The 27737-nt window shown below is 53.3% G+C and overlaps 1 protein-coding gene across 3 annotated transcripts in view; it reads left to right on the plus strand.

The window, feature by feature from the left end:
* The window catches only part of CPNE5 (copine 5), a 91615-nt gene that overhangs the window by 60209 nt on the left and 3669 nt on the right, over positions 1–27737 (plus strand). For 2 of the 3 annotated variants that reach the window (XM_079933266.1, XM_079933267.1), the window contains 9 exons: positions 3882–3986; positions 11357–11398; positions 13467–13542; positions 17526–17579; positions 20851–20912; positions 24029–24075; positions 25697–25878; positions 26788–26915; positions 27157–27259. In XM_079933266.1, coding sequence (XP_079789392.1) covers positions 3882–3986; positions 11357–11398; positions 13467–13542; positions 17526–17579; positions 20851–20912; positions 24029–24075; positions 25697–25878; positions 26788–26915; positions 27157–27259 — 799 coding nt within the window. Of the gene's footprint in view, positions 1–3881; positions 3987–11356; positions 11399–13466; positions 13543–17525; positions 17580–20850; positions 20913–22905; positions 22951–23294; positions 23392–24028; positions 24076–25696; positions 25879–26787; positions 26916–27156; positions 27260–27737 lie in introns of those variants that run through there. The other variant, XM_079933268.1, reaches the window with a different exon arrangement.

Genomic DNA, 27737 nt, shown 5'->3' on the forward strand with positions numbered 1-27737 from the left:
GAGAGGAAAAAAATGGGTCCACGGGGTTTGGGGTTTGGGGGTGGGGGGAGGAGCAGGGAAGAATAACATACTAGAGAAACAGTGTGTGCAAAGCAAGTGTGCCCTGAACAGAGGGCAGGGAGGCCTCGCTAAGTCCCCTAGAATCTGAAATTCTGGGTGTGTGCGTGTGTGTGCGTGTGCATGCGTGCGTGTGTGTGTGTGTGTGTTTGTGTGTGTGTGTGTTGGGGGGCAGGGCAGCAGCAGGGAGGAGGTATGTTTCAGTCGAAGGGAAAACTGATCTTTAAACGAGCGTACAAAACAAGGGAAATTAGGTACGATAATTTGCATAACAAAAGGATCCTTTGTCTCACCATAGGACTCTTAGCAGGATTTCTTTAAATAATTCTTGTTGACTTTGACTTGATTTGAGGGAGGGAGGAAAAGGTCTGAGTAATGTTCTGGGTGCCCATGGAAATGTCCATGCAAGTCCCCTCCAGAAAGGAGGGCAGGGGCCGCCCCAGGGCTTGTCTCAGCGGCGAAGGCTGACTGGCCAGCAGGAGGGAGGGATTTGGGTTGTGGAACAGGAGATGGACATGTTGCAGAGTGTTTGCCAATGATTATTCTAGCAGAGCGGTGTGTAGGTTGGGTGGGGAGGGGGCGGGGGAGAGGGAGAGACTCGTGACTGACGCGGTGAACAGGTGGGAGGTGCTGCGCCAGGCGAGCTGTGGAAATGCAGGGGAGGAGGCAGGGAGGGGAGGACATGGGCAAAAGGGCAGGGCAAGACCTGGCTCTGCGGAACTTGGGTGGGGACCGCCCACCGCCCCCTCCCTGGCAGACGAGCTGCGGGGAACCCAGACTGTTGAAAATGGCAAAGGAGCTGGTCAGATGGGGCAGGCGATGGGGGTTTATTTGGGGGTGAGTTTCACTTGAAGCATGGGCTGGCTCTGTCTGGGGTGAGGGGACACCAAGGGCAACCGGAGAAACCGATCCAGAGGGACCACAGGGAGTGAAATGTCAGGCCTGCCACGCCAGGAGGGAAAAGGGCAGGAAGCATCCACGGAGCACCCGTGCTCCTGGCACTGCATATACCTTGTCTTCTTCAATCAGAATCACTGGTCTGGGAGCAAGAATGTGGTGATGGAGAGCCGGGCTCGGCCAGTCGCTGCCAATCATTAACTCTGTAATTTTAGGCACGTGTCTAACCGAATGGAACTTTATGTGATGGTGGAGATGTTCTGTATCTCACTGTCCCTTATGGTCGCCATCAGCCACGTATAGCTGCTGAGCCCTTGAAAGGGGCTAGTGCGACAGAGGAACTGAATTTTTTATTTCATTTCATTTTAGTTAATTTAAATGTAAATAGCCACGTGAGGCTAGTGGCTACCATTCTGGACAGTGGGGCCCTACCCTCTGCGTTTCAGTTTCTTGGTGTGTGTGATGGGGAGAATCATAACACCTCCCTCCCAGGGAAGCCGTGAGGATTAAATGAGTTAATTCGGGTTATTAGAACAGGATCTGGCAGCGTTAGTTACGGTTCTTTGGGAAGCTCAGTCACGTGCCCAGGGCTGCACAGCTGGAGGTAGTGGTCCTGGGACCGGAGCCCACATCTGTCTGACCCCGTTGGTTCACACCCTCACCCCACGGCCACGTCCCGAGTGTGTGTTGAAATGAATTGAGTTGAGCTGGGAGATGACTGCAGGGACCATTTCCACACTAGGGCCTTGTCCCCCATGGCAAGTACAATAGGGGATCGAGGGGCCTGTGGATTTAGTGATGGAAAAGGCGGGGGGCTTGGGGGAGTTTAAAGAAAGTGGTTTCAGGCAAGAGTCTGAAGCAGAAAACAGACCATACAGGGCTCAGGAAGAAAGACCTAGGGAGGAAATGAGGCTAATAGCTTAGAAGACTTGGTCAGGCAGTTTGGCTGGCAAGCGAGAGGAGCTAGAGAAGGCAGTGGTTCCAAAGAGGTGGGGAGACGGGGAGGGTCCACAGCAGGTCTGTGCGACTGTTGCAGGTGGGAGGTTAGGGCTCCTGCAGGGTGCGAACCTTCCTCCCTTCACCACCAGTTGCTGCTCCTGCCTCCTCCCCCAGTCCAGGCTCCTCTTCCTGCCCGACCTACTGCCCCAGCCATGGGCAGCTGTGGCCCCTCCTTTCCCCGTCCCCATTCCTGTCCCCATCACCAGCTCTGGAGTGTGTGGGGAGGTCTCCCACATGTACCTCACACTCCAGTGGGTGGGCGAGAAGGAGCACAGAAGAGAAACGCTGAGCCATGGTGACAGGAATGACATTTTGACTTGAAAATTGCCAGAGAAGAAATGGCACAGGCTGTGTGGGTATGGGCGGTGCCCAGGCACCTTCCTGGGTGACCTTTCCAAGCCAGGAGGTAGCTGGGGTGGATGCTGGGAAATCTCATGGGGACAGCCCCTGCCCTGAGCTCCTCTCTGGCTTCTCGCTGCCCCTCCACGTGGCAGGGCAGGCTTCCACGGCGGGGCCAGTCAGGCACGGCATGGGGAGTGGGCAGGGGCGCTGGATCGGGGCCCAGCTGGGATTAAGCCAATTCTGCACTTTCAGTTTGCAAAGCAAGCTCATGGATTCAGACTACAAGAGCTGAAAGGGTCTTAGAGATCATCTAAGCCAGGGGCTTTAATTTTACTGGCTTGAAATGCCAGTGAGAGCTATGGAAACTCTCCTCTGAGAAATACATTTATTCATTAGTTCATTCTGAAAAAAATATTACATGAACACCTTACTAAGTGCCAGGTGCTATTCTGGGCACTAGAGATATACCAGTGAACAAGGAAGACAAACCCTTGCCCTTATGGAGCTTACATTTTAGTGACAGACTATGAAAGAAATAAGGAGAAAGACAGACCATGTCAAATGTCAAATGGTGACAGATGGGATGGAAAAAGCAGTATGGAAAGGGACTAGGATATCTCAGAGTCAGGGGACCAGGGGGTATAAATTTTAGATAATGGTTCTCAGGGCAGGTGCTCATGTCAAAGAGATGACAGTTGAGTGAAACCTGAAGGAAGTAAGGAGGTGAGCCGTTAACATGGAAATTTGGGAGAGAGTCCTTCAGACAGGGGAACAGCAAGCACATGAAACTCAGGCACCCAGTTCCACTGACGATTTCAAGGGTTCACAGACCCCTAAAGCCCATCTCCAGATCCTTCCATGGATCTCAGATGAAGGAAGTCTAATAGTGGCCAACTCCCTGGGTTTACAGGCGAGGAAATAGAGGCCGAGAGGGGGACAGTCTTGCTCAAGGTCACGCAGAGAACAGGGGCCAGAGCCACATCTCCTGACACTCTTACCTGGTGCAGGAATCCTTTTTGTAGTGTTATCAAGAAATGGCTGTCTAGGAATAAAGACGCAGATGTAGAGAATGGACTTGAGGACACGGGGAGGGGGACGGGTAAGCTGGGAAGAAGTGAGAGAGTGGCATGGACATATATACACTACCAAATGTAAAATAGATAGCTAGTGGGAAGCAGCTGTGTAGCACAGGGAGATCAGCTCGGTGCTTTGTGACCACCTAGAGGGGTGGGATAGGGAGGGTGGGAGGGAGATGCAAGAGGGAGGAGATATGGGGATATATGTATATATATAGCTGATTCACTTTGTTATACAACAGAAACTAACACACCATTGTAAAGCAATTATACTCCAATAAAAATGTTAAAAAAATAAAATAAACTGAAGTTTATACAAAGATAAAAAAAAAAGGAATGGCTGTCTAGCTTCTACCTGGATGCTGCTAGTGACAGGCAGCTCATCACCTCACGAAGCCATTGTTTCTACTGTCTGGCAACTGCAGAGATTAACAAGCCAGCCCCTCTGGTGATCTGAATTCTGCCTCCCTTGGAGTCAGGACTGACAGACTTCCCTCTCTTCTTTGCCAGGTTCACCATCTGCCACAAGACTGAGGTCATGAAGAACACCCTAAACCCAGTCTGGCAAACTTTCTCCATTCCTGTGAGAGCCCTCTGCAACGGGGACTATGATCGGTGAGATGAGAAAATGTCCCCTGTCCCCAAGCACAGGTGCGGGGGGCACGGTCACGTTGATGAGGGCCATCCCATCAGTACAAGCGAGCAGAGCCTCCTGGAGCTGCGTGCTGGTGGCCCTGCACAGGGTGGAACTGGGGATCCCTCTGGCTCCCTGCCCTTCCCTCACCACACCCCGCCTTTTTTCCTCCGGGTCTGACTTTCCCATTGGTGGAAGCCCTCCCAGGTTGGGGGGATGGGAGGTACCAAGGATTTCAGAGAAGCCCTGGTGTCTGTTGGGCGCCCTGCCCGGAGCTCAGTTGCTGGTCTTTTCACTGTGCCCAGTGAGGGGCAGGTGGGGGCCAGATGGCGGCTCTAGATGCACGTAGAGGTGACTTGGTCCCCAGCAGCCCCAACTCCTGACTGAGAGACTCTGGGGAGTCAGGATCCCAGGATATGTGCTGCCAGGTGAGTTGCCATAAATGGGGATGAGGATTGCAGTGCAAACAGCTCATGGAATTTTTTGACGCTACAAAGCCTACTCATAATACACCTCATCATTGTTTGAGTGTAGATTGTTGAGTATAGATACAGATACCTAGTTTCCAATCCTGACTCTGTGACGAAAAAGCACTCTCAACCTGGGCAAACTTTGACCTGTCTGAGCCTCAGTTTCCTTATCTGTAAACTGGGTACCTAAACATCCACCTACCTTGTAGGGCTGCTTTGAAGCTCACAACCTACATGTAAGGCTCTGGTATACATAAAATGCCGTTCAGCATTTCATCCACAAACGTTAATTGATGCCCTACCATGTGACAGGCACTGCACTAGATGCTGGGAAGTCAGGAGGAAACAAAACACACAGTCTTCACCCTTCACCCAACCTCTTGGAGTTTATATGCTAGTGGGGCAGGCAGACATTAATCCAATAATTGCACAAAGAAACATATAATTACAAATTGTGGCAAATGTAGGGGGGAGAGGGGACACGTAGGATGGGAGCTGTAACACGGTATTGGTCTGTGTTAAGTCACAAGAACCCAGCCTGGTTTCCTGGTGGTTGCTATAGCAGGTGGGCGAGCTGGCAGGGGCTTCTCGGGCAGGGCTGTCCAGGCAGCCCTGAGGAAGCTGGGCCTCTGCTGGCCACTCTGACAGGAGCCCTAGGGTGTCAGAACAGATACCTCAGGGCATCCTGGCTGGTGGCATTGGCATGGGCTCCCTGGCACTCTGTTCACAGTGGCTACTGACAGGGTATGTGCAGTGGGGTGAGGGGACAGGAATGAGCAGACGGATGGCCTCCAGGCATCCCTGTCTCTCTCCCTATTAGGCTGCTGATCCAGGAGATGAAGTGGCTTCTTTTCCTGCCTCGGCTGGGACAGAAAAGCCACAGTCTGTTCCATAGGTGGTCATTGAGCACCTACGATGTGCTCAGCACTGCGCCTCCAGCTGTGTGGCATTCAAGGGAATGTAGCCACATTTCTGTCTTCAGGGGGCTTACAGGGAGCTCAGATGTGCACACGTATATTTTAGACAGTTAAATAGTTGTGCAAAATGAGACTGGAAACAAAAATAGGCATTTCAGCCAAACAAACCCCCGTTCCATGTCTAGCCAGTTCCTGGGGCTTCTGGAGTGGTGGGGAATGGGAGGGGTTGAAGCAACAGGGTCTAAAGGAGGCTCAGGGCAGGGTGGAAGGTTGCGGGGGCAGTGTCAGTTCCTGGGGACAAGGGATGTAGGAAAAATGGTTGGGATAGAGAGGAAGGGAGCGGAAATTCAAGGTTGGGGTATGGGAGAACATGGCAGCTCCATTCTCATAGGGGTGGAAGGAATTGGGATTTCCGACCGCACTGCCTAGAGGTTTCGGGGTTTGTCCAGCTGACCCCCCACAACCCGCATCCCAGGGAAGGCCTCCTAGGGCCTCAGAATCCAGCCTTGTAAGGAGGTCAGCCCAGCTCAGAGGCCTGGGCTCTCCGATCAGCCATCGGAGGAGGTGCGGGTGTGGGGGGAAGGTGCAGGCTTTGCGGAAAGCCCAGGTGGGCTCCCATCCCCCTCCCAGGCTGAGCCCTGGACTGGTTTCCCTCCAGGATGGCTGGGCAGCTTGGGCCCTCCTCCAAAGCCAGGGACAGATTAACTGTGATGTGACTGACAGTGGTGCTAATGGAGGTGTCAGGTGTGTCACACTGGCCTGGTAAGCGAGCAGACCTGCCCCCTGCTGAGCCCTAGGGTCACCCACATACACAACAGCCACTCAGGAGGTGCAGGCATTTGGGAGGCCCCCGTAGGGCAGGACAGGGTGGGCCTTGTTCAGGAAAACAAGGCCGCTTTCCTCTACTTCCGAGGCACCTCTTGAAGTCTCACAGTACACATTGGGTTTAATCCAGCAGCCCTGTCTTCCAGGCCAGCCGGGCGCCAGACACCGTGTTGGGTGCTGTGGACACAGTGAGCTCTCAGACCCAAGTTTCCTTCTGAGGTTGCTCCCAGGCCAAGGTGGGAGACATGGGTCATAATAATAACAGCAAAGGCTCCTGTGGCACTTCTGAGGTAATTGATGTATGTGAACTAATTTAATCCTCCCAACAATTAGTACCTCTTCTGGAAAAGGTACAAATACTATCCACATCTCGTAGGTAAGGAAACTGAGGCCCAGAGAGGTTAAGTAACTCACCCAGGGTCTTACTGCCAGTAGCATCAGAATCTGGACCCAAGCAGGCTGGCTCTAGGATCTGTGTTCTTAAACTCCAGCGCTCTGCTGATGAATGGTCAAGGCGTGGGGTGAGTGGGGTGGGACACTTGGAGGACAGCTCTAGGAGAGTTTGCTCAGGGGCTTGAGCAGGTCTGCTTCGAGATAGGAGGTAGAAGGAAGACTCAAAAGGCCTTGACAGCTGCCTGGATATGGGAGTGAAAGAGACGTAGAGATTATTAGGGTTTGGAGTTTGGAGGATGAGAGACGATGGTACCACTAGTGGAAATGGGAAGTGTGACAGGGAGCCAGACTGTGTGGCTATGGGACAGGTACAGTGGTGTTCTTCCCAGGGGAGAGGAGAACAGAGGTCTGGGAGTCCCCAGGAGGGGGGCTGGCAGAGGTCAGGAGTAGGGGGATGTCAGAGAGATAAGAAGGGACCAGGGGGAGGGCAGCCATAGTCAGGGAGCTGAGAGAAGAGAGTTCAAACAGAAATATCAACTTACTATTGTGAAAAAGAGGGCCAGGGGGTGAGAACCAGGGATCTGCTGAGAAAGGGCCGTTTTCTTGGAATGATGGGGGTGGAAACGAGTTAATCTCATTAAGCTTTAGTGAGTCTTTAGGACATGGGCCAAATTGTGTCCTAATTGGTTTAAATACAGTATCTTATTTTGTGAGTTTAAATTTCACAATAACCCTAGAAGATGGGTACTAATGACATGCCCATTTCACAGATGGGGAAACGGAGGACCACAGATTATGTCATTTGCCAGGGCAAGGAGAAGGTGCATGTCCCTTCTCCAGAAGTCACTTCTGGGCTGACCCTCTAATTTGGGGTTCCCCTGGTTTGGGGTCCCCCTGCCTTTGCTGTGTTTCCAGTCCACACAAGACCAAACCCAAGTGACCCAGCTGAGCAGAACCTGAGTCAGAGGAAGTGGACTCAGGGTCAGAATTAATCTAGCCCTCCAGTGGGGTGAAGTGAGGTGAAGGGTGATGAAAGCACTTCTCCTGCCTTCCCTGAAGTCCCCCTGCTCTGTCCTTGAATATTCTGCGACTTGAGGATTTGTCCCTGTTAAACCAAATTCCTCTGGGTCGGGCTGCTATCACTCACTCACACCTTCATGGTGAATAAGTAGGTTTTAAAAGGGTGTTAAGCGTACTGGGTCTTCACCTGGAGAAGGGAGAGGGTTCCCAGGAGCTGGGGGGCTGTCACATCACCCAAACTTCGGCCCCCTGGATTGAACCAGTTGCTTCTCCTTTGAACCCCACCACACGCTGAGCACCGGGAGGGGCTGGGCCCAATACTATGGCTTCAGTTAGGAGTGTCTTATCCCTGGTTCACACATGCACAAGCTGAACTCAGACACAGGCCACAGTCAGTGCAGTACAGCTGGGGTTGCACAGCACCTCTGCCATCAAGCCTCACTGCCTGGGCCTGTGAGGCTCGATACTCTTCTTCCTCCCAGCAGCTTCTCAGAGTAATGGACTGACTCAGTTAGTTTAGGGTGAACCCCTCAAGGCCTGTCGGCCCTCGGGACTTGTAAGCATCAGGGAAACATACCCTTTCCTGTTTTCCCTGCCTGGGAGAGGGAGAGGCTCATTAGGAGCAGACCTACAGCTCGGTTCAGAGGAGGCTATGGACAGAGCTGCTTGGTGTGCTGGGGGGCAAGCCTGGAGTCTTTGCCAGCGTTCCCCATCCTTGCTGGCCTGCTGGGGCTCACACACCCTGCTCTGTCACTCCTGCCCCACGCATTCAGAGACCCACAGGACACTGGCTCCCTGCCAAGAGGCCTGGTGCTGCTACTGACCAGCTGTGTCTGGCTTTTGCTTCTGCCTTCCCCTGCCTCTGGGCACCTCCTTCTTCCCCAGTTCTGGAGATTTTGGTCTCCGAGCTAATCTGACTCCCTGCAGCCATCCCTGGAGCCTTGGCTGTGATTGCTACTGGGGTGAGTTGGCACAGGAATCTCATACTCAGTGGTCTCAACCTCAGCTGCAAGTTCAAATCCCCTGAGGAGCTTTTTTTTTTTTTTTTAATTTTTATTTAGGCTGTGTTGGGTCTTCATTTCTGCGCGAGGGCTTTCTCTAGTTGCGGTGAGCGGGGGCCTCTCTTCATCGCGGTGCGCGGGCCTCTCACTGTCGCAGCCTCTCTTGTTGCGGAGCACAGGCTCCAGACGCGCAGGCTCAGTAGTTGTGGCTCACGGGCCCAGTTACTCCGCGGCATGTGGGATCTTCCCAGATCAGGGCTCGAACCCGTGTCCCCTGCATTGGCAGGCAGATTCTCAACGACTGCGCCACCAGGGAAGCCCCCCTGAGGAGCTTTTAACAATTCCCCTGCACAGGCTGCACCCCCAGAACAATTGATTCTGAATCTCTGGGGTGAGGCATCAGCATCAGGATTGCTAAAGCTCCCTGGGGGATCCGATGTGTAACCAAGTTTGAAAACCAGTTAATTTCATCTGGAGAGGTTAGTGGCTCTGGAAGCACATTAGAATCAGCCAGGGGACTTTTAAAAACTACCTGTGCCTGAGCCCTATCCAGACCAATTAAATCACGCCTTCTGGCAGTGAGATTAAAAAAAAATTCTCCCCAGTGATTTTTTTGGGTATCCAAGGCCGTGGCTATGACTGGGGTCCTCCTATAGCCTCTGAACACATTGGCTGTCACTGATCTAGTCACCTGAGGGACTGGTGTTGGTGGTCCGTTGTTGTGGTGTGCCCACGTGCCACAACTACTGAGCCCACGTGCCACAACTACTGAAGCCCACGTGCCTAGAGCCCGTGCTCCGCAACAAGAGAAGCCACTGCAATGAGAAGCCCACGAACCGCAACGAAGAGTAGCCCCTGCTCGCCACAACCAGAGAAAAGCACGCGCACAGCAATGAAGACCCAATGCAGCCAGAAACAATAAATAAATATAATAAAATAAATAAATTTATTGTAAAAAAACAAACAAACAAAACTATCCCAGGTGTGGCCCAAATGCTAAAGTGGAGAGGAGGCTTTTTTTTTGTTTTAATTTCTTTTGGGCTGTGTTGTGTCTCCCTTGCGGTGCGCGGGCTTGTCATTGCGGTGGCTTCTCTTGTTGCAAAGCACGGGCTCTAGGCACGTGGGCTTCAGTAGTTGTGGCTCGCGGGCTCTAGAGAGCAGGCTCAGCAGTTGTGGCGCACGGGCTTAGTTGCTCCGCAGCATGTGGGATCTTCCCGGACCAGGGATGGAATCCGTGTCCCCTGCACTGGCAGACGGATTTCCAGCCACTGCATCACCAGGGAAGCCCAGGAGGCATGTTTATAGAGATCCAACGCATGCCAGGCAGTTTTACCAATTTGTCTCCACAGCTATTCTGTAGGGCCGTTATTATCCCTACTTTAAAATGATTTTGTGGCTCAGAGAGGTTAAGCGACATCTCCAGGTCCCAGTGCAAATGGCCCAGCATCCAAGTCCACACCCCAGACACTTTCTACTCTTTCCAGATCACCAGCCTACCTTCAGAGGCCTAGATTTTATTTTTCTTTCCATAATAATTCTCCTCAGAGAGACATAGTTTTTTGTTTTTCACAAAAATTTAAAGGATTCCTCTAAATGGTGGGCTTCTATGCCTGCCCCATTTTACATTTTGGTAACAAAAATCCAGTTGCTGCACAACGTACTGGGCATCCCTTCATTTCCTGAACAGTTTCTACCCTGATGCGGGAGAATCCGCATCCCACCCCCATGCCCCATGGAGGCTCATCTGAAGGGAGACAGCGCCTCCTTCTGGGGGTTCTGGAACTCCAAGGCCGGCTCCCTGCAGACTTGAGGAGATGGGCCGCGGCCATGGGCCAAATGATGAGATATTCATAGAACACGGGCCTGGGCAGCCGCCTCTGTGTGCCCCATTTAGAACTGAAGGCTGGAGACCCAGCTCCCCCATGCCTCTTCCACCTCTCCAGACCCTGACCCTGCAGAGGGACCCGGGCATCTGCCCCATCCCTGGGCATCCCTGGAGGACTGCTGGTACCAAGGGTTAACCTGCAACCTCCACCTCCCTCCTCTGCCTCTGGTCTGCTAGCCTGTTGCCATAGAAACAGGCTAAAAATAAAATGGGCTCCCAAAGCCCAGCCCCAAGCTCAGGAGTCAAAACAAACTAATTAAAGCAGACAGGCTAAAATGTGAAGATAATTACACCCTCACTCAGGAGCCAGTCTGGCATGGAAAAGCTCAGCAGGCCATCCTGAGTCAGGACCCCTGGGTCCATCCCTGACATGCGGGGTAGCTCCCCACCACTCAGACTCCTTGAACCCCAGGGTCCCACCAGGAGAGCCCACCCTGCTTAGGCCTTGGATCTACGGAGCACCACACTCACACTCTAACGGCCCCACCCCTGATAAACTGCAGTATGGCTTCATGCTGGGATCTGTGCCCCATCTGGGGTGGCCAAGAGAAGGTGGGGTGAACTGAAGTCTGAGGCTGCCTTTCTACATCTTCCCTGAAATTCAGGGAAGTCCCAGTGCAGCTTTGGAGCTGCCTCTGTCCCTAAGACCTTTAAAGGCTTCAAGATAGTTCCTTTGTCTCCTGGGCTGCTGCCTCTTCACCGAGGGCCCTCAGAGCCAGGTGGGTGTTCCTCCATCCCCTTTTGGCCCAGGAGCGTGAGAAGGCCACGCAGGTGGCCCCATTCTCAGGCTACGCAGGTGCTGGGTCAAGTCCATCCCACCATGGGCCCTTTGCCTTACAGGACCATCAAGGTGGAGGTATACGACTGGGATCGAGATGGCAGGTAAGCTGGCAGAAGGACAGAAGGTGAGCAAGGAGGGGGACAGCCCCTGGGAGGAAGGTGGATCTTGCCCTCTCATGGAGAGAGCTATGCCCAGGTCCCCACCCATGGCAGCTTGTGGGGTGAGGGGCCTGGGTTTCCTGTGGAGGGACCACTGCCTCTGTGGCTCTTCCGTGCCCAGCTCCACTGAGGCACCAGAGGGCCTGTGTCCTGCAGGACATGGTGCAAGGGGTGTAAGAGGCCTCTTTTCCTCAAACAGCTGCCTAGCGGCCAGCCAGTGTCTAAAATCTCCCCACATTTGGAAGAATGTAGGATTTTCTGAAATGTGCATGTTCTAAGGTACAGGCAGATATTAGTGACCTCCTGAGCATTCATGACCACGTTCTCTGTGTGAGGCTAAGCATCGTGTGGTGACTGAAGTGCAGAAGATGAGCTTGGCTCTCAGAGACTCCCTGAAATCTAGCAGGAGGCCCTTGACTCCTCAGAGGAGCTGTTTGTGGGGAGCAGGGCTGACGGAGTGGGATATGGGAAAGGCGAGCATATGAATGGACCCCGGAGTGGTAAGGCAGAGCCTGAGTAGGGCTGAGCCTAACCTTGGGGAGGCCAGGGGCTTCCTCTTCTGTGTATCTAAGTGCCCCCAAGGAGCCAGTATCACTGGGAATTCATAGACGAGGAACAGAACAGGCCTCTCACAACTTTAGTAGAACCCTCACCGGCTCCTGCTTGTCTGTTGAACCAAATCCAACCAAATCCAAGTATGTCATACTTCCTGACTTTTGTGAGCCCTCCATCCTGTGGTGCTACCAGGGGGGTCATAGAGGGGCTTTAAGCCCTCTGATCTCCACTGGTGCCTATCAAGTCTGTGACATGGATGGGGGATGCCATAAAGGGCTGTGCAAGTACAGCTCTAAGTTAGGCCGGAGCTCCTTCCAAGGAGCTCACCTGCCCAACACCTTCCTGTAGAGAAACTCTAGTGCCAACACTACTCTGCCAGCTCACTCTGTCCCCTCCTCTCTTCGCTTTAACCACATCACAGGCAAGTCAGCTTCAGGCTTCCACCCACGATTCACCTCATCACCTTACCCTGGAGTTCCCCATACCTTTCCTTTACCAGGGAAGCTGGAGACAGCTACCAGATGCCATTGGGTCCCACCATCAAGGAGCTCATAGTCTGAATGCTGAGAGCTGTAAATATGTAGACAAAAGACAGTGTGGACTCAAGGTGGGGCAAGGCCCCAGGGGTACCTCCTGGGCATCACACTCCAGCAGGCATTCCTGGCCAGCATGTTAACCACTGCCCTCTATCAGGGAGAGTGGTGGTGAAAGGCAGCCAACCGCAGGGCAGATGGGAGTTCTGCTTTGTACAAGGTTTTGCTGCACTTACTGTCAACACATGCTTGTGGGGCAGAGATGCAGAAGGTGTAAACACTGCAGAAAACACCTCAAGCTGCCTGGACGGACCTAAAGCTCATTGTCTTTTCAAAAAATGTTATTGGAAAAATGTCAAGTACACAGAAAAGTAGAGAGAAGAGTTTAATGAACACTTTAAGCCTATACCTGAATCTAACAAGTGTTACCTGTTGCCATAGTTGCCTTATCTATGTTTTGATGTAGTTTAAGTTACAGTTCATGGCATTTTTACCTCTAAATATCTCATTGAGAATGTCTAAAAAATAAGGGCATTTTTCTAAATAACTACAAATGTCATTATTGCACCTGACACATTGAACAATAATTCTTGAATACCATCTAATATTCATTTCATGTTCAAATTTCCCCAGTTGTCCCCAAAATACATACTATTGCTCGTTCGTTCAAATAAGAATCCAAGTATTAGAAGTGGGTCCTATTCTCCAGGATCCTGCTCTTTGCTGGGTGTCTGTTGGGTTTCTTGCTCCATGGGTGACACTGGACTCTTCCCAGGGGCCCACCCTCTCTGCTGGTGTGTACCCCTGGAGCAGAGGCCCCGGGCAGAACTGAGAGCCAGGGGAAGGGACATGAGAGGCGGGGGGATGAGCAGAGGCAGCGCACAGCCTGGGCCTCGCCGTTCAGCAGCAACTTTCCCTTGCAGCCATGACTTCATTGGGGAGTTCACCACAAGTTACCGGGAGCTGGCCCGCGGGCAGAGCCAATTCAACATCTATGAGGTGAGGCAGACACCTGAAGGCTGGGGTTTGCTCTGACTATATGTAGCTCCCAGTTGCTGAGGACTAACAGTGAGCCATGGCTGGGTTTTTTTGTTTGTTTTTTTGCGGTACGCGGGCCTCTCACTGTTGTGGCCTCTCCCGTTGCGGAGCACAGGCTCCGGACGCGCAGGCTCAGCGGCCATGGCTCACGGGTCCAGCCGCTCCATGGCATGTGGGATCTTCCCGGACTGGGGCACGAACCCGTGTCCCCTGCATCGGCAGGTGGACTCTCAACCACTGCGTCACCAGGGAAGCCCGTGGCTGGGGTTTTTGCATGTTCTCCTGTGAGGTGGGTGTTATTGTCCCATTTCACAGTTAAGGAGACTGAATCGCAGAAAAGTGAGGGGACTTGACCAAAGCCCAGTAAGTGGCAGACTCGAGAGGCAAACAACCTAAGCTTATCTGACTCCAAATCATTGAGTTATAGTGCCCCCCCTGAGAGAGCTCTTCCAACAAGGAGGGGGAATAGAAGTGCAGGTGGGCAGAGGGTGGGGAACAGTGTCAGAAGGTTCTAGGCCCAAGACCTGAGGTCCTGAGTTCAAGTAGCCTTCTGCCTTTAATCAGAGCAGTCTCAGGGCCTGCAGAATATCTTCTCTTTTCTGGAAGGAAAGAGAGGAACAGGAATCAGGATACCTCCATCTAGACCAGAGAACCTTGGACAAGACACCCGGTCTCTCTGGAGATAATATCATCTGCCCTCCAAGGACACTTTCTACTGCTGAGCCTTTGCCTGTGTGTGTGCTCCCTCTCAGGATACCCTCCCACCTTCCACATCTAGCTCAGGTCCTACTCCTCTGGTGGCCTATTTTCTCCCACTTATGAACTTCATGGACAGCATAGTTCATGCCAGACCTACTGAACTGCAGATACTTATAACCCTAATTTACAGCCTGGGGTTCATATCCTGACTCCACCATGTATTAGCCCTGCGACCCTGGCTGAGTTCTTGCCCCACTCTGTGCCATGCACACTGAGAATTAAATAAGTTACTAGAACAATGTCTGGCCACTAGTGAGCATTACGTCAGTGCTATCTCCTAGTTTCATCTGTTGAGCGCTTGGGTGCCAGGAGATTTACATTTCACAACCATCCTACAAACTGGGTCTATCCTTACATCACTCAGCTAGAGCTGGCTTTGACTCCCATCTCTGAACCCTAATCCCTGTATGCATCTACTCCCTCAACCTGTATCTCTGTTCCGAGTGGGCAGGTCTTGTGTTCCAACTAGACTGAAGCTCCCCAAGGGCAGACAAAGTGACAGCCCTTCCTGTTGCCCTGGTCACATTGGCCTGGGCCCTCCTGGGCACACAGTAGGTGCTTATTATACATTCACACTGAATTCAATTGAACAAGGCTATTTGTGAGAATGGAACGTGATGGATTTCTTTGAAAGAGCCATGATCCTCATAGTTAATTGCTTTGCTATTTGTAAGGACAAAGGACGGAGCCGTCTCTGTCCCCTCACCCAGGCAGAGAGAAGCACGCTCTGTCTTTGGACTCTTTTTTTTTTTTTTTTAGCGGTACGCGGGCCTCTCACCGCCGCGGCCCCTCCCGTTGCAGAGCACAGGCTCTGGACGCGCAGGCCCAGCGGCCATGGCTCACGGGCCCAGCCGCTCCGAGGCATGTGGGATCCTCCCGGACCGGGGCACGAACCCGTGTCCCCTGCATCGGCAGGCACACTCTCAACCACTGTGCCACCAGGGAAGCCCTGGACTCTTTTAAGGACATTTTTAGGGAAGTGAAGGGAAGGGGTCAGGTCTCCTGGAGTTTGATTCTAAGGATGCTTGACAGGCTCAGATGAGGCCACGATCTCTCAGGCTTCAGTGACTTGTTTTCTCAGTCATTGGTCCCTGCCCCCTTGCAATCAATGAGAGAAACTGCAGCACTGGCAAAAAGAAGTGCTGTCTTTACACATCTGAAACGCCATCAGGTAGAAAAGGAATTAACTCTGGCAGCCCCGGGGCAGGCCTTGCACCATGGAGGGCATCCCTGGGAGGCCGGTTTGGGCTCAGGAAGGCCCTTCTAGAGTCAGAAGTGCCTGAAGAGAGAACAGGCTTCTGCCAGGAAAGATCCTCATCTCAGGCCCCAGCATCAGCCTGGGTGTCCAACGCATATGCCCAGCTGTCTTCTGGCCACTCCTTAGACTCAGCCTTCCCAAACTGAATGCACTGGCTAAAGTCCCTGCAGCCCTCCTCTCCCCCTGGCCAGCCAGCTCCTCCTCCTGTGTTGTCATCACAGCGGCCATGGCACCTGGGGAGGCATCCTTGACACCTCCTGCCCCTCATCCCACACCCAGTCCATGACTGAATCCTACTCCTCCTGCTACCTAAATATCCTGACATTTGTCCCCTTCATTCCCGTCTACCCCCACTGTCACTGTCTCCCCTGTGTAGGGACTTTGTGACAGCCCCATAATGGCCTTTCCACCTCCTTCCGTCCTCCAGTCAGTAACCAAATATTCCTCCAAAATTGTAATTGACCACATTGCTGCCCTGCTTAACCCCCGACTGTGCATGTCACCCACTGCCTCTGCCTGGTTCGCACAGGGGAGGGGGGAGACTCCACACCAGCTGAGATCCTAAAGGGACCTTTACCTACAAGGGGAGTCCAAGCTCCTTCACACGGGTGCCATGCCCCAGTGACCCGCAGTCTATGTGCAACTGGGGGGGCGGGGGAGGGCGTGTGTAAGCAGCCGTATACATCACAGCTCTAGGAGCCCCTGCGGTCTAGCGCTGTCCGCTCCCCTCTACCCATCCCCACTCTCAGCCCCATCATGCCATCTGAGGCTCTCTGAACCTCCATGCTGTCTCAGTCTCCGTGGCTTCATTTGTGCTTGTGCCTCCCTTGGGGTTCCCTTTGCTGTTCTTGCCTCAGGAAGCCCCCACCTGCACACCCACTCTACCCCAGGGTCTGAAGTGGATGCCTCTCCTTGGTGCTCCTGCTCTACCCCCCACCCCACTCCCATACCTATTACCTGTTTATCATACTTCCTGCCCCCTCAAAGACCACGATGTCCTCAGGAATGGGGGCAATGTCTTACCACTGTATCCAGAGCCAGCACAGCTGCTGGTCCTGGGAGCCCCTCAGTGCCCCTTGCACAGGAGGGCAGACCCCACACCTGCCCTGGAGACCCTGGGGATGTGAGGAGAGGGAGAGGAGGAGGCTTAGAACTCCAGCTCAGGAGTTGGGAGGTTGCTAGGCTGGCCCCTAGGGGGTGCAGCCGCTTAGGGCTGGAGAGGCTGGTGGGGTGGGGTGGGGGTGGGATGGGGGAGGGGCTGTGTGCCAGGTTATGCATGAAACCTCAGAACAAACAGGATGCTTTCTCAGTGCCCACTTCACAGAAGATCTGAGAACAAAACAGTGCTTTAATATTAAAACAGTTATAATTAGAGAGTGGAAATGTGGCATACAGGCAGATTTAAAGATAACAGAGCAGACTTCAAAGAAATGTGCTTGTGGCCAGATTTTTCGGCGATGCCCAGGCCCCCAGGAGTCCGTGTTCATTCTCCTCCACTGGGAGGGCTACTTTGGGGTAAAAGTTCGAGATCCGGTAAATTCTAAAAGTTCCACACCCTCATAGAACAGATTGGGAAACTGAGGCGCAGTGTAGTCTTGGGGCTGCAGTGTGCCCTCATTTCGACAGGCTGCCTAGCAAGCTGTCGTCCCGTGAATGCCAGTGAGCACCATGTCATCTGGGTGACTTTCATGCCTGTGGTGGCTCCAAGGTTGTTCTGGGCTTCTCTCCCCAGGCTCTCAGTTTCCACCTGCACAGCCTGCTAGCCTCCCACCTGCACTTCCCACCTGTGCCCGAAATCCAGTTCGTTCTTCCTTCTGTGTCTACCTAGTCACCCACGACTCCTCCCTCTCTCCTGCCTTCAGGGCCACGCCCAGCCCTGACTGCTTGGAAACGCTCCTTCTTACCTGGTCACCGTTTTTTTCTGCAGGTGGTAAACCCGAAAAAGAAAATGAAGAAAAAGAAATATGTGAATTCTGGCACAGTGAGTAGCCACCCCCTTTCTGCCATGGGTGTAGACATCCCGAACTAGGTCTGGTGGCAGGAGTCATGTGTGTCTGTGTGTGCTCCTGCGGGGTGTGGGAACGAGACCTGGAGGGTTAGGGGTGGGGAGGGATGGGGCCGATGGAGCAACACGAGGTAGATGTGTAAGAGACACATCAGGCCCTGTGATACAGAATGAGAAATCCCAGAGAGAAACTACCATGGGGACTTCCTGTGGAAGGAAGAGGAAAAAGAGTCGCATTTATTGGGCCCTCTGGGAAATTCCCCATTTAGGTGCTTTTCACAGGTTGTTTCCTTAAGAGGCAGACATTATCATCACCTCATCATGAAAGCGGAAACCAAGGCTGCAAGCAGGGAAGTGACTCAACCAAGGTCACAGAGCTAGAAGGTGGTAGACATGGCAGTGAGCACAACAATTAAATTCAGAGCTTGCAGCTGTTGTGGGCTGTACCCCTGCTTAACCATGACCATGCTGGGATTATACTGGCCCAGTGGCTTCTGGGGGCTGATCTTCAGGACATTCGTGCCTTTCTTCAACAAATATTTACTGTGTGCTACCATGTGCCAGGTGCCTTTCCAGACACGAGGGATACAGCTGGGAACAAGAAAGACCCAAATCCCTGCCCTCCTGGTGCTTATTGTCTAGTGGGGGGGAGACAACACGAATATACACACAAATACCTGTGTGTGTCAGGTGGTTGTGATTGCTGTGGGAGGAAGTAGGGTGAGGTAAATGGATAGGGAATGCAAGAGATGAAACTACTATTTTATTTAGAGTAGTCAAGGAAAGCTTCTCTGAGAAGGTTACATTTGAGCAGAGATTTAAAGAAGGTGAAGGAGCAAGTATTGAGGATATTGAGGAAAAAGAATTCTAGCTGTAGGGATCAGCATGTGCAAAGGCCCTGAGGTGGAGTCCACCAGTGCATTTATAGAACAAACCAATGTCTTTGCAGTGCAAACGCACCCAAGTCTGTACCCTTCGTGTCCCTCCCACTCTAGAGGGCCACAGCCCCATCACCTAATACAGCCAGATGTAGCCATTTGAGTCAGGCCAACTGCAACTCCAGACTAGAAGAGGTCACAGACAGGGAACTCCAGCGTTCCTCCAAGGAACCTTATTTTCTCCATCTGTAAAATGGGGCTAATACATCATCCCTCCCCTGCTTAATGCACAGGGTGGCTGTGGCAGACACATGGGAGATGCAGGACTGTAAACTGCAAAGTACTCTGCTCCTTCAGAGGGGGCTGACCACTGCTTCTCTGATTGTAATTGTTTCACACGCAGGCTTGGAGTGATAGTTCTTTTGTCTGAAGCTGCAGTGTTTCTCAGTGGGGATGCTATCAGTATTTGGGGAAGAATAATTCTTTGTCTCACAGGACTTCCCCATACATGGTGGGATGCTTAGCACCCCTGGCCTCAGCCCATAGCTAGCAATACAGCCCCAGTCATTGTGAGACCCCAAAACTCTCCCTCACATTCCCAAATGCCCCTAGGAGAGGCAACACGTTCCCCAGCTAAGAAATATTAGATGTACAGCTGAAAAAAAAAAGGTTGAAAACCACTGATCTCATCCAGCTTTCTTACTTTAGAGATAAAGAGACTGAGGCCCAGAGAGGAGATGTGATTTGTCTCAGGTCACACAGTGAGTTAGCGACAGAGCAGGACTGGGCTGAGGTCTCCTGACTTTCCCTTGCTCCAGTATTTCCTAATCTTTACCATAAAAAAATCACTCAGGGTCCAGGATGCTTGTTAAAATACAGATGCCCAGGCCAGTTCCCTGGGGTTCTATTTTAGGAAAGCCAGGCTGGACCCCAGAAATCTGTATTTTGTGCTTCTCATACCTTACTTACTATGTGCAGAGTCTCCTGGGGATCTTGTTAAAATGCCAAGAATCTGCGTTTCTACTCAGCATCAAGGTGATTCTGATACTGTTGTTCGGGGACTGTACTTTGAGTACCAAGTCCCTGGGTCAATCCATATGGCCAGGCAAGTTAGGCAATTACTTCGTCCCAGTGCCTGGAGCAGGGTTCAACTCTGGCTGCAGGTTAGACTCATGTGAGGAGCTAAAAAAAAAAAAAAAAAAAAAAATCCAGGGCTGGAGCCCTATCCCAGAAATCCTCATATTATTGGTTTGGGGTCCTCACTCCAGCTGCAAGATGTTTTAAAAGCTTCCCAGGGAGTCTAGTGACCACAGTCAGAGTAGAGGCCACTGTCATAGTCCATTCCTAGAGAAAGGAGGCTTTGTCCATCCAGGTGCCTAACACTGTAACCACAGCGAGTGGGGGTCTCCAAGGCCCAGCTCAGTACTCACAGACCCTCCCATTATTCAGGCTAATGGCTGGTCCCCTTTGTCAAGCAGAGGCACTACCTGGCCTCCCACTGAGTTGATAAAGATGACTGAATCTGTACCAGGAGGGGCCACCCCAAATCCTAGAGTGGAGTTGTCTGACACAAGTAAAAGGTTCCCTGCCCCAATCTTCCCTCATTGAATTGATTTTAGCTGCCAACCTTTTCACTTGTTTCCACCATCCTAAATCATTTTCATAAAGAGCTGCCAGGTAGCTACCTGTCTTTGGAAAGCTGTTGCCAGAGAACTGCCAGGGGCATAGATCAAGAGACCTCTGCTTGGGAGAGGGGGCCCCAGATGCTCAGTTACCTCCAGGGAAAGGACAGGCTGTTTAGCAAGAGGGTCTTGTGTCTGAGAGGGTAGAGATCAAGATGCTGGAGGGATGAGGTGGGACAAGTAAGATTTAAAACAATTGCGGACCAAAGAGACACATTTCAGGATTAACAGTTAGCGGAACACGGAAGCATGGAGCTTGTCAGCATTGACAGATCTTAGTCCTATGTCAGGAAGACCCCCCCCCCAACACTCCACACCTGTGTCCACTCAGGGGAAACTCGATTCCTTGGCTTGAGCCCCTGTACTCCAGTGACAGAGACAGGGCCCTTCCAAAGATGCAGTTGGCATCAAGGTCAAGAGCACAGGGTCTGGCTCCAGACGGACCTGGGTTCCCATCTCACTCGGCCATGTCCTGGTAGTGTCCTTGGACACACCGCATCGCTTCTTTGAGCCTCAGTTTCCTTGCTTGTAGAATGGAGATAATAATAGTACCTCACAGAGTTGTTGTGGGCACTGTTTGCAATGAAGCAGGCAAATGCTGGCGCGTGCTGGGTGCTCCATAGCTGTCAGCAATGCTCTCCCTCTGCCTAGTGCTCCCCGCTGACCAAGCGTCTTTTTGTTTTCAAGGTCACACTGCTTTCTTTTGCTGTGGAGTCAGAGTGCACATTTCTTGACTACATCAAAGGAGGGTGAGAAGAGATGCAGCCTGGTTTCTTCGGCCTCAGGGAGAGGGAAGGGGCCCCGCACATCGACATGAGCAGCTCTGGCCCCACCTGGCCTCTTCAAGGCCATGGCCGAAGACCGCGATCGTGGGCTCTGAGCAGACCCTCAGACAACTCACGCAGAGCCCTGCATGCCCCTGATCCTGAGTGGCTGCAGAGGGCACTACTGAGCCGCGGAGGCCAGCCTGGGTCCCGTGAGGTCCCTGTACCGAGATGGGACCTGCAGGTGGTAGGGACTCCATGACAAAGAGAAATGGGCTTAGGGAGGTGGAAAGAGCCCCGGTCTAGGAGGCAGGAGGCCCAGGCCCTAGGCCCCCCTTTGCCTTGAATTTGCTGGGTTACTTTGGGCACATCACTCTCCCTCCCTGGGCATCAGTCTCCTCTGCACAGAGAGTTGGAATTAAGTGAATTCTAAGGTTCCTTCCTGCTCTGAGCTTCTGATACCGATGGTCTCTCTGGTGGGGGGCGGGCAGTGATTAACCTTCCCAGTGTCATTAGAGACCTACAAAGGGCAGGAAGAACTGGGAAATGAGCCAGGGATGGTCAAACACAAGTTTAAGGAGCAGAAAGAACCAGAAGGGTCAGCATCCAGGCAGGCAGAGAAGCCTGGTGGCTCCAGCCAACAGCTCATGGAAAGAGAGCCTGACTCCAAGGTGAGGTCCTACCCAGCACGCTCCCTGCCAGGACAGGTGCCAGGGCCGGGTGTGGGTAGCCGAGCCCACAGGTGCAGCCAGGTGAGTGATTACACCTGTCTGGAAAGGAGACAGGCAGGGCGGTTGCCAAAGGCTTATCCCAGCCAAGCGGGTTCTTGGCCGCCTGGTTCTCTGGGGCAGAGGGAAAAGTCAGGCCCTGGGAAGCCACACTTACTTTCTCATGACAAGGCTCCCTGCTGCCTTGAGCCTGCAGCGTCCAGGTTTCGAGCTCTCCTCCTACCCCCTGAGCACATGACCTTCCTGCAGTCACCCACAGGCTTTCCTGCCCCTCCTCCATGCCTTCTCCAGGCCCTGCCCTGGCTCCCTTCCCCCATCAAATCTGCTCTATCTGCTCTCCATCTATTAAGCAACCACCCCTTATATTCCATGGTAATTTTCAAACAATCCTCATCCTGTTTATCCTTCTCATTTGCATAGTGCCCCCAATTTACAGAACACAGTGGGCTGGGTGAAGATGATCATCTCCATTTTACATGACGTGTCCAAGGCCCCAGCACTTAGTCGGTAGCAGGGTTCTTTCCGTCACCACATGCCACATTTCTTCCATAGTAATGAACCCACCTCGCAGCTCCCAGGTGAGGTGTGATAGAGATGGATGAGTTGAAGGGCTGGGTGCTGTCTCATTGAGAAGGAGCTCACAGAGGCAAGCCCTGGCTTTCGTCCTCTGCTGTCTTCACACTCTGGAGAACCTGAGTGAGAGGCCGATGTGTGTGTCCAGGCAGGCAGCTGCTGGAGGCCTCTGTCTAGGGATTCTCTCCTGCCTGGCCTCCCTCCCCCGCCACCCTGGACCAGGAGGAAGGCTGTGGGTTCCTCTGCCCCCACGTCAGAGTCCGAGATGGAGCTAGTTGCTGAGCAGCCTGCAAGGAGTACCTTTTCCACAAAAGTAGCTGCTATCCAGTCCCTTCCTTCTCTGAACTGTTTCAGAACCCAGAGCAGGGTTTTTACTTAAGGAGTAAAAAAAAAGCCTGACTCTCCCCTCACCCTTTATTTGGAAGAGCCAGGCCAACAATGTCCCTCAGCTGTAGTCCTGCAGGCCAGAACCACCTCTTGTCGTCTTGTGGCTCCTTCTCCCTCAGAGCTTGGAGTCTACTGAATGCTCTGTCCCCAGGCAGTGGACGAGGGGGAAAGAGTGTGGGGAGGACTGTCTCTGGCCAGCAGACCCTGGGTGGGGTCTCCTGCTAACCATGTCCCTCACGTTTCCTGGAGATTGAAGGGTCCCTGAGCAGCAGCTCAGCTGTGATGAAGTGGAAAGAGGGCTGTGCTTTCTGATAGGGACCATCTTCTAAATGCAGGTGAGGTGAGCCCTGCCTCATCTTTTTTTTTAAAAAAATAAATTTATTTATTTATTTTTGGCTGCATTGGGTCTCCGCTGCTGCGCGCGGGCTTTCTCTAGTTGCGGCGAGTGGGGCTACTCTTTGTTGCAGTGCGCAGGCTTCTCATTGTGGTGGCTTCCCTTTGCTGCAGAGCACGGCTCTAGGCGTGTGGGCTTCAGTAGTTGTGGCTCACGGGCTCTAGAGCACAGGCTCAGTAGTTGTGGCGCACGGGATTAGTTGCCACGGCAGTAAAAGTGCCCAGTCCTAATCACTGGACTGCCAGGGAATTCCTAATTATCTTTTCATCTTGTGATTCCCCCAAGCACCTGAAGGATTTGCTAAAAGAGATTCCTGCACCGCACCAAGGGATTTGGATTCAGTAGGTCCACGGGGGGCCTGAGACTCCTCACAGATTCCCAGGTGATCCTGATTCTGCTGGTCCGTGGGTGCTCTTCCAGTAGCGCTCCTACAGAATTTCCCACAGACCCACAGACTGGCTTTTACTGGCCGCATCCCCCATGGTGTCATTTAACATATTCCTCTATCCCCTGCGTTTCCTCTAAACAACGAGTAGATAGTTCTGGAAGCTCAGTTAGATTCCAGTTCAGTTTTTTGGCAAGACAGCTTCATTTGTTCTTCCCTCAGGAGATGCACAATGCCTTTTTGTCTTTCTTTTTTGCCAAATAAGTTTTAACCCTGAATCTGACTCCAAATTTGCGCCAGGAACACAGGGAAACCCTACTTCACTGGCCTCAGGTGGACTCAGGGGCAGGGTTTGGAGAGGAAATAAGAAATCACAGCCATGTGCCCAGCAGAACATAATCATCTTCAGAGAGCTGTCACACTGCCTAACTCTTTTGATGCTGACAACAGCCCTTTGGGGGAGGGTGTAGCTGATGATACTATCCCGGTTTTCCAGAACTGGAGATGAGTGACTTCACCAAGGCTACATACCTGACAAGCAGTGGGGCTGGGGTGGAAGCCAGGTTTCTCGCTCCCTGTCCAGTACAGGCCTGCCTTTGTCCAGGTTACTCTCCTGCTGTTCTTCCTCTTCTAGGACCCAGATCAACTTCACGGTGGCCATCGATTTCACAGCCTCCAATGGTGAGTGGGGGCATGGGCAGAGGAGCTGAATGGGGGCTGGGGGCCTGGAAAGGGGAGGGCTTTTCAGGGCTGTGGTAGTTGGCCCTAGCTTGGAGCAGATCTCCCATACCCTCTGGCCTCATCCTCACCGCAGAGGAGGAACTTAGGCCTAGAGGACCAAAGATGCAGCCAAGGTGGCGAAGGTACCCCCAGATTGGATCATGGTCACTAACAAATCTGGCCTCTGGGCCTACATACCCTGAGCCACAGCCTTGCCCTTGAGGATACCCACTCTCCTTAGGGCAATAGGACAGCTTCTCTGGGCCCATGGAGAGCCCTGGAGCAGAGGTATTTCCTCACAGGATCAGATTGCACAGCCCCTGTGCAGTTCACCCCACAAGCTAGAGGGGAGAGCCAGAGGCAAGACTGAGCCTTGTGGTCCTCAGGGAGGCAGGAATGCCCAGGAGCTCCGATCCTCACCCTTGCTCGGGCTTCCTTCCTCCTCTGACATTCTCCAGTGTCGGGCTGTGACCAAGTGGCCGGGAGCAATCAATGCCAAACTTTACACTGTTAGAAACATCACAACCTTCCTTGGACTCTGGACCCCCATTAGCAGTGCTCAATGCTCATTTTTGTGCCAATCAGAAGATGCCCAGGTCTCGTACTCCACAGGTGTGTCAGAAACACCCCCCCTCATGGCTGCGGGCCCTCCCATCACAGAGTGGTGGGATGTCAGAGCTGGGAGGGGCCGTAGTATTCATAACAGTGAGGAGAGTTATAATAACATCTGTTTAATCCTCACAACAGTTCTGTGAGGTGGGGACTGTTATTACCCCCATTCTACAGATGAGGAGACTGAGGCTGAGTGGTTAAGAAACTTACGCAGGATCACACAGCTGGTAGGAGGCAGAAAGGATTAATACTTGGCTGTCTGTGCTGTACTGCCTCTTGTTAATAAACGAGTAACTAAAATATGGACAATATTAGTGGTGACAAGGGCTGTGGAGAAAAACAAGTCAGGAAGAGGGATAGGGAGTATGGAGGAGGCTGTAACTTTCAATAGGCTGCTCGGGGAAGACCACAGCAGACCTCAAGAGGTGAGGGAGCAAGCCATGTGCACATCTGTGGAAAAGCGTCCCAGAGCAGAAGAAACAGCCTTTGCCGAGGCCCTGAGGTGGGAATGGTGAGAGACCAGAACTGAGTGAGTGACAGGATGGTAGAAGATGAGGAGAGGGGTAACCGCAGGCCAGATCAAGTGGGGTTTTGTGGGCCCTTGTAAGGACTTCAGATTTAATTCCTGGTGAGACGGGAGCACTGGGGCATTTTGAGCAGAGAAGAGGTGTGATTAGCTGCCTGAGTTTTGACATAGACTCACTCTGGCTGGTATGCTGAGTATGGACACAAGGGTGGAAAGACGGAGATTGGGCTGCTGTAGTCCTATGAGCAAGAGGGTGGTATCATGGAGGAGGGGAGAAGTATAGGTGGGATTCTGGATGTATTCTGAGGGTTTAGCAGCCATGATTTGCTAAAGGATTGAATGTGTGGTAAGAGAGAAAGAAAATGGTTCCCTTGGACACCGCATTCTGAGCCTGGTGACTTGGAGTGTCCAGGCCGGCAAATGTCCCCATGGCCTGTCTTGCAGGGAACCCCTCGCAGTCCACGTCTCTGCACTATATGAGTCCCTACCAGCTGAACGCCTACGCACTTGCACTGACCGCCGTCGGGGAGATCATCCAGCACTACGACAGCGACAAGATGTTCCCCGCCCTTGGCTTTGGGGCCAAACTACCCCCTGACGGCAGGGTATCCCATGAGTTCCCGCTGGTAGGAGGTCCTGGGAGAAAGGGCTGAGGGCTGACCAGGCTGGGGGTGTGGTGACGGGCCTGGTGTGGGGGGCATTCCCATCCTGCCCGCCTAGGGACTTGAGGTGCAGTCTTTGCAGAGGTAGGCTGCCTGCTGGATGTAGGGGAGCTTGTGTCAGAGCTTCCAGAAACCCACTCCCCACCTCAGTCACGAGCACGTCCCCTCCAAGTCTGAAGCCGTCCACAGTGGGCTCTGCCCTTCTTTTCCTAACAAGACCCAGGTGGAGGTGGAGTGGGGATGTGGCTGAACTATTCCCCAAGGCCCCAGAAATGAGGCTAAAAGGTTGTGGGTTGGGTATGGACAACTGTGGGTAGTTCCAGGAGTTCCCTGGGTTGGTCTGAAATGGGGGCCCTGTAGAGATGGCTCCTCAGGCCACCTCCTTTCCCTCCCTCCCATGAGCTGGGGACACTCAGTCGGTTGCTGGATCACTCACAGCAAATGTCCCTCCCATGCCCGTAGGGTGCCAGGCACTGTGCTGGGCACAGGACACAGGAGGATGGAGCAGCTCCTGGCCCTTCCAGAGCAGCTCAGACTCTGCAGTCATTTTAGGGGGTGGTGGGTTTGCCCGAGGTTCCCTAGGCATCCAGGGCTCTGGGGGTCAGGGGGATGCTGTCTGAGCAGGTACAGGGAGTAGGGCAAGGAGCAGGTCTGGACCCTGCTCACCTAGAGCATGTGCTGCCCTTCACGGTGGGCCCCGAGTGCTCCCTCCCCTGCCCCGAGCCTCCGAAGCCCCACCAGAGAAGAGTCTAGGAGAGCCCAGGCCTGCTGACCTCCCCAACCCTGGCTCTGCCCCCACAGACCACCCAGCTTTCCTCCTTCCCATCCCTCCTTCCTTCCTGGGCTCAGGCTCCTTGCCCTCTGTGCCCCCAGAACGGCAACCAGGAGAACCCCTCATGCTGTGGCATCGATGGCATCCTGGAGGCCTACCACCACAGCCTGCGCACGGTGCAGCTCTACGGCCCCACCAACTTCGCCCCCGTGGTCACCCATGTGGCCAGGTGAGTGTGGCGGTCACTGGACCATCCCCACAGCTTGCAAGGTGCTTCCTTCTACCACTGTCCTCCCGGGAAGGCGGGAGGGAGTGTCCCTTCCCACTGATTTGCTTTTCAGGGAGGCCTGACCCTAAAGAGACCCCCTCCCACCGAAGAGCTGTCCCCACTAGTGTTAAGGGTCCTTGTGTTGGGGGGATGACACGCCCAGCGTCCCACCAGACAGACCTCTGACCCCACCCTGCCCCAGGAATGCGGCCGAGGTGCAGGATGGCTCCCAGTACTCGGTGCTGCTCATCATCACGGATGGGGTCATTTCAGACATGGCACAGACCAAGGAGGCTATCGTCAATGTGAGCAGGGATGGGGATGGAGCATGGGGAAACCTGGGGGTGCACCTCCCCCCCTCCTTTAGGGAAACCCTTGGGGCATGACTTCTCCTCTCCCTGCCCTCTTTGGGACCACTCCTGGCTTCTTGCTGTAGAGCCTAGAGGGCCAGCAGTAGGGTTTTGGGGGTGGAGGGTGTTCCGGCTGATAAAGGATCTGGCTGGCGAGCTCTCTACCTACCTCTTCATCACACTGGATGGTCCACTCCATCCAGACTCCCATGGTGCCCTCATTAACCCATCTCTAGGGCTGCTGCCCCAAACCCCAGCCTGGCTTGGCCAGGTAGAAGAGGAGGGAGGTCCAAGGAGCGGGAGGCCCAGGAACATGGCTCTCCCTACCGGGTCGTCTCCCTATATAGGGGCCCCAGCCACAGCTGGCCCTCCCTCTGGGCCCACGTAAAAGCTGTCCCACATGACGGAGGTCCAGAGGCAGAAGAGGGGACAG

This window comes from Stenella coeruleoalba (genome assembly GCF_951394435.1).
Source record: "Stenella coeruleoalba genome assembly, chromosome: 10".
In the NCBI taxonomy this organism is placed as follows: domain Eukaryota; kingdom Metazoa; phylum Chordata; class Mammalia; order Artiodactyla; family Delphinidae; genus Stenella; species Stenella coeruleoalba.